This window comes from Camelus dromedarius, chromosome 20 (assembly GCF_036321535.1).
Source record: "Camelus dromedarius isolate mCamDro1 chromosome 20, mCamDro1.pat, whole genome shotgun sequence".
NCBI classification, from domain to species: domain Eukaryota; kingdom Metazoa; phylum Chordata; class Mammalia; order Artiodactyla; family Camelidae; genus Camelus; species Camelus dromedarius.
Genome location: NC_087455.1, coordinates 36,947,935 through 36,963,716, shown reverse-complemented (window position 1 = coordinate 36,963,716; position 15,782 = coordinate 36,947,935). Strand labels below are relative to the sequence as shown.

General features: G+C 39.0%; 1 protein-coding gene across 5 annotated transcripts in view; it reads left to right on the top strand.

Moving 5' to 3' along the window:
* The window catches only part of SLC26A7 (solute carrier family 26 member 7), a 136,675-nt gene that overhangs the window by 69,217 nt on the left and 51,676 nt on the right, over window positions 1–15,782 (top strand). For all 5 annotated transcript variants that reach the window (XM_064476970.1, XM_010975994.3, XM_010975996.3 and 2 more), the window contains exons 6-7: window positions 10,295–10,447; window positions 13,872–13,954. In XM_064476970.1, the coding sequence (XP_064333040.1) occupies window positions 10,295–10,447; window positions 13,872–13,954 (236 nt within the window). The remainder of the gene's footprint in view (window positions 1–10,294; window positions 10,448–13,871; window positions 13,955–15,782) is intronic.

Here is a 15,782-nt window from a genome sequence, read left to right as displayed (position 1 = left end):
AGATTCTTTTTCCATTATAGGTTATTCCAAGATATTGAATATAGTTCCCCATGCTAGACAGCAGGACTTTGTTGTTTATCTATTTTATATACAGTAGTGTGTCTCATTTTTTAGATTCCACATATAAGTGATGTCATATATTTGTCTTTCTCTGTAGGTCTTGACTGGTAGACACTTTTCTGCATTTGAAATGCAGAGCACATGCCACCAACTCCAGCGAAGCTCAGGTGTTTAGGTCACTCTTCCTCTCCTAGTTAAAAACTGTTAACCAGCTTCCTCATGTGAGGGGTTCTCCCCGAAGTGTAAAACCCTACTAAGGCTTTCCACTGGTCCTCTGCCTCTGCGTAAGTCTCCCAGCATTTCTGGGGTCTGCGTATGCAAATGGAGTTGCTGGAACACTGTCATGACCTGCCCTATATTTCTAAACAAAAAGTGGATAGAGTTACGTTTAATTCATCTTTTTATTCAATCTTTCTAAATCCCTTTACAAACAATGTTTTATTTTTCCCTTTGTTCTTCAAGTCTTGTCTCTAAATGTACTATACTTCTAGTAAAACTTTCTCTTAAAGTGATGGATATTTCATAATGCATTTGAAGTATTGCACATTTTTCAGGTATATATTGGGCAAAAGCTTTTTCTCGGCTGTGGTGATTTTGTTAGGACCCACGCAATCAGGTAGACACTAATTGCTCTGTCTTTTCTTTCCCCTAGAAAGAGGCAACAGAACTTGAGAATCAGAGAAACCAGGTTCAGATCATAGAAGTAGCCTCGACTAAAGTGACCGAGAATCTCTGACCTTCAGTTGCCTCCTCTATAAATTGGTGATAATAGTACCTATTAGGATTCATCCCCGAAATGAAATGCCTGGAACATAGCAGGTGTCCATTTAATGGAAGTGATTATGTTTGTACTTGTAGCAAATAGTTGGATGTAACAAGTTAGAGAGCTTTAAAAAGTGCTGTGTAAATAAAAGATACGAGCGCTTTTCTTCTCTGGAGGGCTCTTAATCAGATAAACAAATCTAAATAATAAAGTTATATCTGTTTTTGAAATTTATAAATAAAGATGACATCAAAATTTATGAAACTTAAAAAAATACATGTTATTAACGAGGGTTAGTCACCAAAGTAAAGAAATGCTATGGTTGTTAGTTTATTTCTATTTTAAAATATTTCCATCTATTCAGCTCAATCCCCCCAGCAGTTATAAACCCATTAATAAATTATAAACAGTTCTGAAATATATTTAAAAATAAGTAGAAGCAATAATATTACAAGAGCCACTTCTGTCTTGGGACTATGGTTTACCATTTAAATTATTTTATTCCCATGCTCTTAAATTTTTAAAAAGTTTCCATTTTGTTATAGTCACTTGTTTTAGTTTTTAGATTCCATATGTAACTGATATCATACAATATTTGTCTTTCTCTGTCTGTCTTATTTCACTCAGCATAATGCCCTCCAAGTCCATCCATGTTGTTGCAAATGGCCAGTTTTCGTTCTTTTTTATGGATGAGTAGTATTCCATTGTGTGTGTGTGTGTGTGTGTGTGTGTGTGTGTGTGTGTGTGTGTGTGTGTGTATGATGTCACATAAGAAGATTAGTATTTTCTTTTTCTTTTTCTAAATAAATAGCCAGGAGTGGAATTGCTGGGTCATATGGTAGTTCTATTTTTAGATTTTTGAGAAACCTCCATACTGTTTTCCATAGTGGGGGTAACCTGTGTGCATTCCCACCAACAGTGTACGAGGGTTCCCTTTTGAGATTTTTTTTTAAAGAAAAAACTTTGAAATTTATTTTAATACTCATTAGAAAGTGAATTCTCTCATTGATAAAACCAAAAATCTAGAGAAATGTTCTAATTATGAGACTTTTTGAAGCCTGAAAGCTGCTGGAGAAGGCAGCCAGAGAGGAGGAAGATGGCAGGTCAAGCCCAAATAGAATTTTATATCAAATTTAAAATTTTTGACTGATAGTTGGTTCCCCACACAGATAAGAGGGAAAAGTTTAATTCTTTTCTACTATAAAAATTTGATTTTTAAATTGAGAAATGATGATCTATCTTTTTATTAGAAACGATGTTTTCCCCAAAAGGCACAGTAAAACTACAGAAACTCCTAATTCACATCAGCACACATGGATTTCTCTGAGGCAGTGCCAGTGTCTTGGCCTGCAGCCTGTGATGAATTTGGCAAAGCTGTTCTCAGAGGCACGGTTTTAAATGAATACTCTTCTAAATAATTATGTACAGTTCTGTACCTTAAACCCAAGAGCACAAGGCAAGCTTGGCAATATATTCTACTACCTTTTGGGGAAGCTTTTATTTCCTTCTTTAAAATTGAGGAGTTTCAGAACTGAAAAGCAATTTTATTCCCACCCCCGTCCCTGAAATACAAGCGAAGCACTTCTCTAGTCTGAGTAGCCCTGAAGGCTACAAAGCAGGAATGAAGAATGTTAATAAAACTGGGTAGAAACGTCACAAGGAAATCAGAGCCAATGAAACATTTTCTTTTATAGAGAATGAGATCACAATTAAATATGTACAAATGAGGTTTATATGTGGAGAACAAATTTATTCTGAAGACACAGGCCCTCTGGGAGTTCTGAATCAACAACATACTTTGGCGGTTTATGAAAGCCTGCATTTTCTCCACAGTTATTGTGACATTTCTATTGTGAATTGTAAGGATGTTCGATATACCTTGTAAAGTGGACAGAATAAACAGAAGAGGGGAGAAAAGGAATGTTCATCCGCAGCTTGAATCAACCAGTGACAGAGGGGATAGGAAATGGGGCAGGTTTAATTTGGATATGGAACAATTATGCGGGAATTTGTAACAAAGGTCACTTTAAAATTCTAAATCAGAGGGCAAATATTTTAGTAACTCAGTTAGCTTGGGCTAAGCTCTCCACCCCCCACAATTCACTGAAAAATGCATCACCACAAAATCCAGTTGCTTAAGTAATTCAAATTAAACTCGGTTTTCTAAACAAGGGATGGCTGGATGCCACGTGAGCCTTGGCATGCTTGGTTTGAGTTTGGTCCAAGCAAGCTCTGTGCACCCATGTTGTCTCTGCCCATTCAACATACCATATTTCCCCTAGATCTCATTTTGGTTGGAGACTTAATTTATCCCTTAGAACAATAGTTTATTGGGATAAATTCCCAGTGTGAGAAGCAGTTGTTGATCAGAAATTTGCATATAATGATGTGAAAATAGTAGAATGCTGTAATTTTTTCTTCCTTTGGGGTTGTGTTTGTACTCATGAGAACACAGACTGGGGTTGAACTTTAAGCTTAATATTAGCCTTGATTTTCTATTTGTGTGTGTTACTTTGGGAAATAGAGGAATTAGGGGAGCTTGATCTTAACAATATCCATTCTAAAATGTTTAGTATATAATGATGTGTAGGCAAACTTTATAGGAGACATCAAATCCTTAAGAACAGAGAGAACTTGTACCAACATCAATATTGGGATTATCAGAGATGGCTTTAGAGGTCCCTGAGCAGGAATCTGGATCTGCTTAAAGGTAGAATTCAAATATAATCAAGTTGAAAGCAAGCTGAGGCAGAGAGAGGGTATGCCGAGCAATTGTGGCTCATGTTTAAAAGGCTCCAAGCATGTGAAAGCTACCTTAAAAGACAAAAGCCAGGGCCCGCAGCAGACTTCAGTCTTCTCACCTGCAAAGTGGGAGAGTTGGACTTAATGCGAGGCTTCAAATCCAGAAACATCCAACAGAATAACCTGTACGTGGACAGGAGGAGATTAATATGCATCCTTGATTCAAGGACCACTATAATGGATTTACCCAACAAATGTTACGTGACCACCTCATAGGCAGTGAGGATGCAGTTGAGAAATGGCATCCCTGTTCCCATGGAGTTTTCGTGGAATGCTGAGGAGGGATGTGAAATAGGACAAGAGGAGACAAACAAATTGGTGAGCAAGATAATCTCAGATAGTGTTAATGAGGGAAACCAGGCAGTGTGACTGAAGGCATGTGTGACAGAGAGAGTGGTAATGTTCGCCTTGTATTAACTGGGAAATTAAATGAGTCACTGCATGGCTAGCCTAGTGCCTGGAAATGTCAGTTCCCCCACTTTTCTAGAAAGTGATGAAGTGTAAACAATCTCTCGCATTTTCTCCACCCCCGTCTGCCTTAGGTCTGTGGTAGGGGTAATATAAAAATTCCTTTGAGGATCAAGTCGGAGGCTTGCTTGCTTCCCTCGGACTGACATGATTCTGCTGCTCATGTTATAGGCACAGGGTTGGGGGTGGAAAGAGCTTGTTTGTCTGAGACGCAGCCAGGGGCTATTGAATCCCACTACTAACAACCGAAATCAAAGACTCCACGCTCCACTGATAGCCTCCTTTCAAAGGGGTGGCAGCTCCCCTCCACATATTCCAAGGGAAACAAGAAGCACCAGAGAAGTTTTAGAAAATCGTTTGTTGGACTGAAAGAATAATGTGTGAGGATCGCCAAATTGGTGAATGTGTTGGTCTAGGGTTCAGAAAACCTGTGTCACAGTCCTGACTCTGTAACTCACAAGCCACGTCACCTCGGGTAAAGTCTGTCACTAATCTTTGGAGCCTTGGTCTCTACATCTGTAGAATGGGTACATTCAACTGGTTGATTTCTAAGGTCCTTCTAGCTCTGACAAGTGTCTTCTAAACATAAGCACTGTGGTTGAATCCTTACCACATCTGTCCACCGTGCCGTTGTCTGTGACAGCGGCTGAATCAGTCTGTCTTAAAGGTACCACTTATCTAGTCACTGTTACTAAACGCTTTCTGCTTAGTTCCATTTTGTGTTTTAAAATACTTCTATCTTGGTTAACTTGAAGAGGAAGGAATTTGCCAGGGTACGTAGGGAATCCCAAAGGCTGAAGCTCTGAGTCCCTTTGTCCTCTGTACTGCTAGGGCTGGCCACGACAAACTGCCGTAGACTGGGTGGCTTAAAGAACAGAAACTTTTTTTTCCTCACAGTTTTGAAGGCTGGAAGTCAAAGATCAGGGTGATGGTGGGAGTGGCGCTTCACGCAGCAGCTCCTCCGTGCACGTGCGTCCCTGGTGTCTCTCTCCGTGTCCTAATCTCTTCTTTTTATAAAGATACCAGTCAGATTGGATTACGGCCCACCCTACTGGCCTCATTTTAACTTAATTATCTTCTTATAAGCTCCATCCCCAAATAGAGTCACGTTATGAGGTAGCGAGGGTCAGGGCTTCAACATAAGATTATTAGGGGGACACAACTGAGTCCAAAACTCCCACTGCGAATGGTCTCAGCAGTGAGGAGCACTTGGCTTGGTGACTGTTAGCATCCTGTGGCTACTGTAATGCATCACCACAAACGTGGTGGCATCACACAGGAGTTTATTCTGTCATTTACGGAGGCCAAAAGTCCAAAATCAAGGTGTCAGCAGGGCCATGCTTCCCTGGAGGTTCCAGGGGAGAGTTCCTCCTTGTCTTCCAGCTTCTGGTGGCTCCGGGCATCCCCCGGCGTGTGGCTGCACTGCACCAAGCTGTGCCTCTGGCTCCACATGGCCCTGCCCTCTCTGTTCGTGTCAGTCTCCTCTAAGGGCACTGGTCATCGGGTTTTAGGCAAATATCTGCGCACAGATTACGCCAGATGTATTTCCAGACCAAAATCTGAATACATGGTCACGAGCGTGTATGAGTGTTACTGTTGTTTCTGGAGCTGTTCCTGGTTTTGTGGTTGATGATTGACTCAAAGTCAAACATTGGGAATTAAGATTCACAGACTGGAGGTTAGTGCTTTATACTCACTGTAAAGTAGTTTGCTGTCAGATTTCTAAAAGTTTTCTGATTGTGCCATCACTTCGTTATTTCTCTAGTGAAACACAAACCTATTGATGACAGATTCTTAATACAAAGATAGTAAAGGAATGATAAATAAAAATACTGAAGGGTTTACATGTTCTCTTTGGCATAGAAATGTATCTTAGAATATTCCGTATGGTTCTTTTATAGGTAGTTCAAAAATACACTCATCACTAGTGCTGAAGAATTCTCAGTGGTATCGTGATACACGTAAAATACTAAAATTATGTTTTTCTGTCACGGAGGTTTCATTACAGCAAAACTTAGAGCAACCAGAATGCTGATGAAAAGTATATTTTGATAGGTAGAATTTTCTGGTTAATTGAGTATTGAGCAGAAAGCTGATTTAGTTTTTAACACTTGTTAATATTCTAAACAGTTAAGATTTTTAAGATCTTTCTCTTTGCCTCATGACGTTTAACAGAATGTGCACAATTTAGAGTTCTCTCTGGGCACAAGTGTTTCTATGCAGGGCCGTGTTTAGAACTTCAGTAACAGTTGTACAATGAGAAACTACTGAATGAGCGTGATCCCCAAAACTATGTAAAGGGCATGACCTCCTTTTTTTCCCTCATCAAATCCTAAATATAAGGGTTTTTTTTTTTTTTTTTTTGCTCTGGATTTTATTCATTCTTATAAAAGCAGAGTTATTCAAAATCTGATTATTTGGATCAGATAGACTATATCAAAGAGATGACTTGAAATTTACTGCAGTAGTAGATTTAATATTTAGATCAATGCCTTGCACACAATAGAACCTCAATAAACATGCTGAATGAATGAATGAACGATAACTACAAATCCCCTAAATATGGTGCAGATGAATCTTGATAGTGAGAAAAAAGGAGTCTGAGTCTTCCTCTCCCTGCCATTCTGCTTATTTGGGGTAAAATCTACTCCTATTTACAGATTTATTGTTACCATTACTATGTTAGACCAAAACTTTCATACAGTCAACAATATTTATTGAGTGCCTGCTATCTGCCAGGCATTATTCTAGGAGTTAAGACTCCATCAGTGGAAAAAAAAGTATTAAAATGGCCAAATCAGATAAAAACACATTATATAAATAGTGGGTGTGCATGTAGGCATGTGCGTATAAATGTCCATTAAGGGCTTCAGAAAAGTCTGTTCTCTAAAGAAAATTGTAAGAAGCAATATATGTATCTGATGGAAAGGCTGTTTTCATTCTCTGAAGTAGCTCAAAATGGACTTGTTTATACGTGTTGATGTTTTCCATTTTATGTCAAGTTATAATAAATGGCCAATTTAAAGAATTACTAGTATTGTAGTCTCAAAATGAGCCAAACTCTCATTTTATTAAACAGGTTGGTTAATTCCAGTGGAATAATTGACTAATTTTTTCCGTACACACATGAACTATCTTTGCTTCTCTGAGGTCTGGGAAATGAATGGCAATTTTTGGTAGGAATTTTTATCTACTGAAGGGCAGTGTGTGACAGCATACTCAAATGACTGGGTTTATACCAGAAATGAGAAATGTCAATACGTGTTTCGGATGCCTAGACCTGTTTTAAATGAGCATACATAACAGCGCGTGTGTGTGTGTGTGTGCACGCACGCGCGTGCACTCCTATCCCTGCCCCTGTCTCCAGCTCCACATGCCCCTCATCTCCTACCACCCAGCTTTAGCCATGACTTCTCCGCGCGGTCCACATGCTAGTCACTCATTAGGATGACTCCCCACCAGCCTACTTTTCTACTGTGTTCTTCATGCTCGTTGTAACAAGCCTCTGCCCACCCCCATGTTCTTCTGGAGCACCTTGTGAGATGTACTTTGCCCTACACTTCGTAGTTTAATCCAGACAGACAATAAAAACCTTGGGAGTTTTTCACATTCCTTTCATTCTGGGATGCTCATTTTTATTACTGCAAATACTTGTTCTCCAAATGCATGTTACAGCAGATTTGATGTGGCTTGGGAGTTTTTCATATTTCTCCCCTTTCTTACGCAGGGGCTGTCATGGCATACTTTTAATACCATGGATAAAACAGCAGGAATAATCATCTCAATGTCTTAAAACATTTGGATGTTTATTTTATTCTTGACAAGTCATCTGCAGGATATTCTCACTTTTATCTTTGGATCATGATTAATCATCAGAAAGCTATTTACTTAGACAAAATTTTCTTGACATCCTTCTGACCCCATCCCCTATAGAGAATCTACTTCACTGAGTAGCATTTTGGATCCAATATTTTTAGTTGTGGTCAAATTATTTTTGAGATGCTAAAAAGAGAGGACAAAGAACACCAACAACTTGGGCTACTATAAGAATAGCCTATAAAGTAAAAACTAATTTTTGTCACTTGAAACTAGACTTAATCAGCTGTGGGTGAATAGAAATGACTTTATAAAAATTAGATTTAACATGTTCCAAGAGAAGGAGGAATTAAAATAAATTTTGAAGATAAACATTTAGGTCTATTTAAAATCTTTAAACAACTGATACATTTTTGTAAGAAAAAATTTGAAAGCTATAGAGAAACATGAGCATCTCCTTACACAGAGCTACTAAGTTCCAGCTATATCCACAGGTGTTTAAACTTTGTGTGTATGTTTGATTTTGGGGTTTGAGGAAGGACGGTGGGGTCCAGGAGAGCCTGTCATCCCCTCACTGCCCTTAGTGGTGAATCTGCATGCAACTAACAAGTGTTAGCATTTCTGCCCATTGACGTGTCTGAGAAGGAGCTGTAAGTGCAGCCGTGTCCTTGCGTAAGGAGGAGATTTATGCCAGGCAGTGCTTTGCCTATGCTTTCTGCCAAGAAGTTTACAATGTCTTGTCCCATGTTTAAGTCTAAGCCACTTTGAGTCTATTTCTGTGTATGGTATGAGGGAGTAGTCTAACTTCATTGATTTGCATGCAGCTGTCCAGTTTTCCCTACACCATTTGCTGAAGAGATTGTCTTTACTCTATTGTATGTTCTTGCTTCATTTGTCGAAGATTAATTGACCAAAAAAGTTTGTGGATTGTCCAACATAAATCTCAGCAGAGTTCTCCTAGAGCAGTCTACCCAAGCAATAGAAATGGGGGCAAGGATGAACAGATGGGACTTGAGTGAACTTAAAAGCTTTTGCACAGCAAAGGAAACCATAAGCAGAGCCAAAGGACAGTCTATGGAATGGGAGAAAATATTTGCAAAGGATGAGACTGAGAGAGTGTATAAACAGCTCATGCAACTTAATAAGAAAAGGACAGACAACCCAGTCTAGGGATGGGCAGAGGACCTAGACAGGCTGTTCTCCAATGAAGACATACAAATGGCCAATAGGCACATGAGAAAATGCTCAGTATCACTAATTTTCATAGAGGTGCAGGTCAAAATTACAATCAGAGAGGTGCAGGTCAAAACAATGAAGTATCACCTCACACCAGTCAGAGTGGCCATCATTCAAAGGTCCACAAACAATAAATGCTGGAGAGGCTGTGGAGAAAGGTGGGGCTCTCCTACATGGTTGGTGGGAGTGCAGTTTGGTGCAGCTATTATGGAAAACAGTATGGCGATTCCTCAAGAGACTAAAATAGACTTACCATATGATTCAGCAGTCCCACTCCTGGGCATATATTCAGAGGGAACCTTAATTCAAAGAGACACCTGCACCCCAATGTTCACTGCAGCACTATTTACAACAGCTAAGACATGGAAACAACCTAAATGTCCATTGACAGATGACTGGATAAAGAAGCTGTGGTATATTTATACAATGGAATACTACTCAGCCATAAAAATAATAAAATAATGCCATTTGCAGCAACATGGATGGACCTGGAGAGTGTCATTCGGAGTGAAGTGAGCCAGAAAGAGAAAGAGGAATGCTGTATGATGTCGCTTATATGTAGAATCTGAAAGAAGAGACAAACTTATTTACAAAACAGAAACAGACTCACAGACATAGAGGGCAAACTTATGGTTTCCAGGGTAGGGAAGGGAGGTAGGAAAGGATAAATTTGGAGTTCAAGATTTGCGGATGCTAACCACTATATATAAAATAGATAAACAAGTTTATACTGTATAGCACAGGGAACTATATTCAATATCTTGTAGAAACATATGGTTAAAAACAATATGAACCTGAATATATGTAAGTTCATGTATGACTGAAGCATTGTGCTGTACACCAGAAATTGACACAACATTGTAAACTGGCTTTATTTCAGTAAAAATATATTTTAAAAAAAGGAGCAAACACTGAATTTGGTGAAAGAACCAAGGGCAAAGCAGTTTTGTACATGCAACTGAGTTACAGCCTGCTCTCTCCATCAGCACTGAACACCCTTCTACGCCCCCACCTTTCCACTCCCCACCCCTTCAGCTATTTTTTTTTTTTTTGTGCAAAATATCACTGAGTTTATTTGGAGCCAGATTTTGATTTTGCTATATCATGGGTCACCCTGCATTTTGTTTGTATTTTTCCTTCTGACTGTAGATCTATGCACATGTCTTTCAAAACATCAAGTCCGTGCGGCTAGAAGCCCTGCTCTTATCTTTGCTGAGCATCGTGGTGCTTGTTCTGGTTAAAGAGCTGAATGAACAGTTTAAGAGGAAAATTAAAATTGTTCTTCCTGTCGACTTAGTTTTGGTAAGTAGGAAATTCAACATGTAGTCTTCTGCCCTGCGATGCTTGTAGAGGCTCAGTGTCTTGTTTACCGTAACCCAGAGCTACTCCTGCCTTTCATTAAAGCTGGGCTAATTTGTGTGGCTATATACATCAATGTAAAAACAGGAAATATTTGGAGTCAATAATTTTAAAAAGGAGGCACACGTGTTTTCAATTTTCACAGCATTTCTCATATGCTTTTTTTTTTTTTTTAGATAAATAAGAGAACCTATAGCGTAAGATTTTAAATAAGGAGACATTTCTAAGGATGAGACTCCAAAGGTCTCTGGTGTGATTCTCCTTAAAGCGATAAAAAGTCATACCACATTCTATTCATGTGGCGTCTGTCTGATGCATATTAATATTATCAATTGAAAAATTTCCACTAATGATTTATTAATTTATTAGATTTATTAATGTTTTTTTTTACACTGACCTAATTTTGCTTTATTGAAGGATGCTCCTGATCGTCACTGGCCAAGACTGATTCTCTAAGACATTTTTTTGTTGTACTTGGCAAAGCCATAAATTGTAATTTGCTCCTAAGGCTTCTGGCATAAAAAAAAATACCTTTTGAATTTTAAAAGCCTCTAATGGGATCTCTTAACTCTTAAGTTAAAACTAAACAACACATTGCATTGAAAATAAAATGTTAGGACAACCATAGTCTACAAACTAATTAATTGGCTTTAGTTTTTAATGGTCTTTGGGTTCTGCATGTACATGACAAGAGGTATCTAAGTAATTGCACCTATTGGAATATCTCTTTGTGCCGCTGAGACGGTGCGGGTCTATGTAAATGGGCACGGCTGGCACGTTGGAGCCTGTCTCTGAGGGGTATGGCTCGTTTTTGCAGGACTAAGGTGCACGGCCTCTGTCTCTAGTTAGGCCTTGTATGATAATTCACAGAGTTACATATAACATATGTGGTCTATGTAATATGTGTGCATTTGTGTGTGTGTGTATTTCAAGTAATCCACACAAGTGGAGGGTACTATGATTATTAGTAGTTTTCATAACAACAACTGTGAAACACGTCATTTTATTCTGAAGTCCTATAGGTATTAACGAATGCTTCTTACATCTTGGGAAGCTTGATTGTGTAAGTTTCATGAAATCAAAAATTGAAAATAACCTTAGGGGAAGAAGGCCCTCGAACTTGCTTTATTCAATACTGAATAAAACAGTTGCTCATTCAGCGCAAAGTAGTAGGAATTACCCTTACCAACAACAACAAAAGGTACTTCTTATATACACCGTTGCCCCTAATATTTGCAAAAGTACTAATGCAGGCCCAAATACTTAGAAGTTATACATCAAAATGTTACATAAAAAGGTTCTGTTTTTCCTATCTTGACTAAAATGCCTTAAGTGATTACCTAGAAAGGCAGGTTAAAATAGGGAATTCTCCGAATCCTTGGAGTTCTGTCAGCAAGGAGAAAGCCAGTGCCTTGGCCAGCTTCTTGTCTTCCTCCTCCAGCTCTCCCCCACCTACAAAGGGTTCATATGTACATGTGGACACCCTTGTCCTGGTATCCAAGCTCCAAATGCACCCCCACCCTTCTACCCCCCACAACAGTCCTGTGGCCTTCCCTTGGGCCTCACTGGCAGGACGGACCTGGGGAAGGTGTTCTGGAAGCAGACTTGGAGCCATTTGGGCAGGAAATGATAGGTTCCTGAGGATTTAGGGGGTTGTCCAGAAAGACGAGCACAGGTCTGAGTTGGGAGCATCCCCTCGCCTCCACAAAACTCTCATTTTATGCAAGAGCAACAGGTGGACGAGGGCCGGATTCGAGCCCTCTGAAGCACTGACCCTGTTTGGGGCTGCACCCCTCCCCCAAGTCTAAGGGCAGCACCAGCGCCATTCACGCGTGTAACACTGAACCGTATTACAAAGGGGCTGCTGCTTTGACTGATAAAGGAAACTTAATTGTGGTAAAGAAACACAGCGAGGACGTAAGACACTGTCTTCGGTTACTTAATTTTAATAGTGGCTATGTGTATTGAACACCAGGCATGCTTCCGTTTTCAGTAAGGATCCAGCGTCTTGTGGCTATGGTATATTTTCTTCAAGCTCACAATATTTTCTGACCTGATATAAACATTTCATGAAAATTATTAGCAATTAAAGTTTATTAATTGTCTTAGATCCATTAATCTTCTAATCTTAGATCAGAATACATTAAATACTTCTGATTCCAACCTAATAGCCTGAATTTTTAACTATTACTATTATATCACAATATGTGTAAAGTTTGACAGTATAACCTACACAGTTCTGTTGCCTTTTTAAAAAAGTTGTCAGGGCTCTTTTGCTTTTTAAGACTATTTGATGCTTTAAAAACCTCTGTAAATTCAGCTGAACGTATCACAGAGAACAGAAATACACAGGAAAAACCCTACAAAGTAATATTATTTGGTATTTATTGTTAGATAGTCCTTATTTTGCTAGTGTGATTTTTGTCATATCTTTTTTCTAACCATGTATGTGGTAAATTTGTACTCTAACTAGATAATTAGTGTGTTTCTTTTAAACAAAAAAGTATAGTATAGGAATAGTTCCTAGCTGATACCAACCTGCTATGATAACCACGTGAAATTTCCAGTACCTATTAAATGATCGGAAGAATGAAAAGAGAATGTGAAAATGGATGGAACGCTGTAAGGTGGCATGACTGGCAAAACAAAGGCTGAGCTGAATTCTGAACAGACAGTTAATTAAAAGGTGATTACAGGTGCTTGCAGAGAACAATGACCTTGCTGATTATATATCATGTGTCAGATAACAGAGGGTCAGGCACCCGAGACTCCACGGAGGTAATTTCAAAAGCATCAAGTTGAGCATGTTATTAACGAGCGTATTTTACTTTAAGAAATAGTATAAGCTCAAAATTCAAAATGATTCAAGGAGACTGTAAATCAGCATTGATTACTAACTGCATTAGGAATATTGATGCAACATCTTAAACTCTTGGATGGTCGCTGTCATGGAGGGAAAATGTGCTGTGCTATAAAGCATCCATTCCTATCACGAGGCAAGTGTTTAGGCTGGATTGTGGTATCTGCACGCAAGCACGTGCACACACGCACACACACACACACACTCCTATACCTGGGTTCTTCTCCCCTTTGGAATCAGACATAGCTGGACTGATACAGTTGGGAGGGTATGAGAAAAGTCATATTATTGAAATGCCGTTTAATTTTTGAGAAAATTAGGTGCTTCCAAATCCCAGAGGGATTTTTTAATTTTTAAAATTCTTAGTTTTTAAAAATCTCTGCAACCGCTATTATACTCTTGACAATTATGGGACGTGTGAACAATGTTTATTTTTAAAAATAGTTGTAAGATGCTTGAGAGGCCAGTAATAATTTTCTTTTTCTTTTTTCAAACTGTGCCACACAGATCATTGCTGCCTCATTTACTTGTTATTGTACCAACATGGAAAACACTTATGGACTAGAAGTAGTTGGTCATATTCCAAAAGGGTAATGTAGCCTTTTCTTTCTTTCTTTTTTGTTTCTTTGTTTGTTTGTTTTTGATGGAGGAAACAACCGGAGGTGTGTGGGTGTGGTTTCATTTCTTTCAAAGGCTCTGTATGGGACAAAATTTCAATTAATTTCCATTTTACAATGATAGAGACAAACAGTTCACAATAAAGAAAACTTCTTTGCCTGCTTACCTATGACTCGGGAAGTTGGTAACTTTTTTTTTTATATATAGCATTGCTTCAGGTAAAGGATTTGGAAGTTACATGAATATTATTGAAAAAAAAAAAAAGGAGGACATTGAATTTCCAAATTAGAGTCACGCTCTAAGATTTAGTCCTCCTTATTCCACTCACGTATTCTTACGATTTTTATTTCACTTAAAACATAGGGAAAGTACATAAACAGCATGTGAAATAGCAAACCCATACGCATGGATGGTGTATAATGGTAAAGAGAGGGTGGGCATGGAGAACAGGCCATGTTCCCTTCCTGTCTTAGAGCCTTCCTCTGGAACTAACAGGAAAGTTAACAAGAAGAAGTGTTCACCCTAAAAAGTGAAAGATTATTCCAAATACAGCCTGAAAGAAAATGAAGTCATCTTAGGGAGGAGGGAGGCATCTTTTGGTTATTCCCTTTTAATAGGCTGTACCATACACCAATATTTATAAAATTTGGGCAAAGTTAGAGCTGTTGAACCCACTCTCTATATACATAGTTTGGCTTCTGATTACATTAAAATGGAGGAACAGTAGAAAAATTCTCACAGATTAAAAAGATAATTTAAAAAAATCCCGTCTTTAGCTTTTATGCAGATATAAGCTAATAGTGATTATCTGAATCAACTTGGGTTTTCTAAAGGATTCTCTACTTTTCCACCTTCAAAAATCAGTTTGTTTGTTTGTTTGTTTATTTATTTATTTATGTCAGCTTATTGTTATTAATAATTAGGCAAGCTCAATTTTCATGAAACACAAGTGGAAGTGGTACTGAAGGCAAGCTCATGTGCCTGGTGCACCACGAGGCCAAACAAACCAAAACGTCGGAGTTTGGGGCAGAGACAAGTTTATTGCAGGGCCAGGCAAGGACAGGATGGCTCACGCCCAAGAAAATCCCAGACTCCCTGAAGGGTTTGAGCAAAGCATATTTAAAGTCCAGGTGTGGGGAGGCGGGTCACAGCATGTGCGATCAGCTCGTGCGCAGTTCTCTGATGGGTTGATGTGGAGGGAGCAGGGTGGTCATCGCTATGAAGCCCTAGTCTCCAGAAGGTCTGGGGGCTACTTGCTCTGGATCTTCAAGTAGTTAATTTCTTCCCTTTGGTGGTGGTTTTTGGCATCTGAAAAACTCAGGAAATATACATGAGGTACTATCATCAGAGAGGAGCTACAGCAGAAGTTATGGGGGAGGAGCCTGTCCCAGGAAGGCCCCAGGGTCCTGCTCTGTTACAGTAGCACTTTTGTATATCATACATCTTGGGGCTTGTAATGATACAAATCAATCTGACTTGGGGATATTCTTGAGTAAGTGGGTTAAAACAAACCATGCCTCTCACCCGTGCAGTCTAACTCTCCTTTGCTTTGAGTGACCCATCCTCTTGAAGAATCATAGAAAGAGCATGGTATTGGGAGGAACGGAGCGGAGGTCGAATCCCAGCTCCACCGTTCACTTTGCGACTTAGACACATTGCCTGACTTTCTCAGAATACGTTCTTCTTCTTGGTTTGGGGATTGTGGGGAGAATTACATAAAATTGCTAGTATGTAAGTGCTAAGCATTCAGTTTACTTGCTCAGTATTAAATCAACTTATTGTCCCTTTTTCTTTTACTTT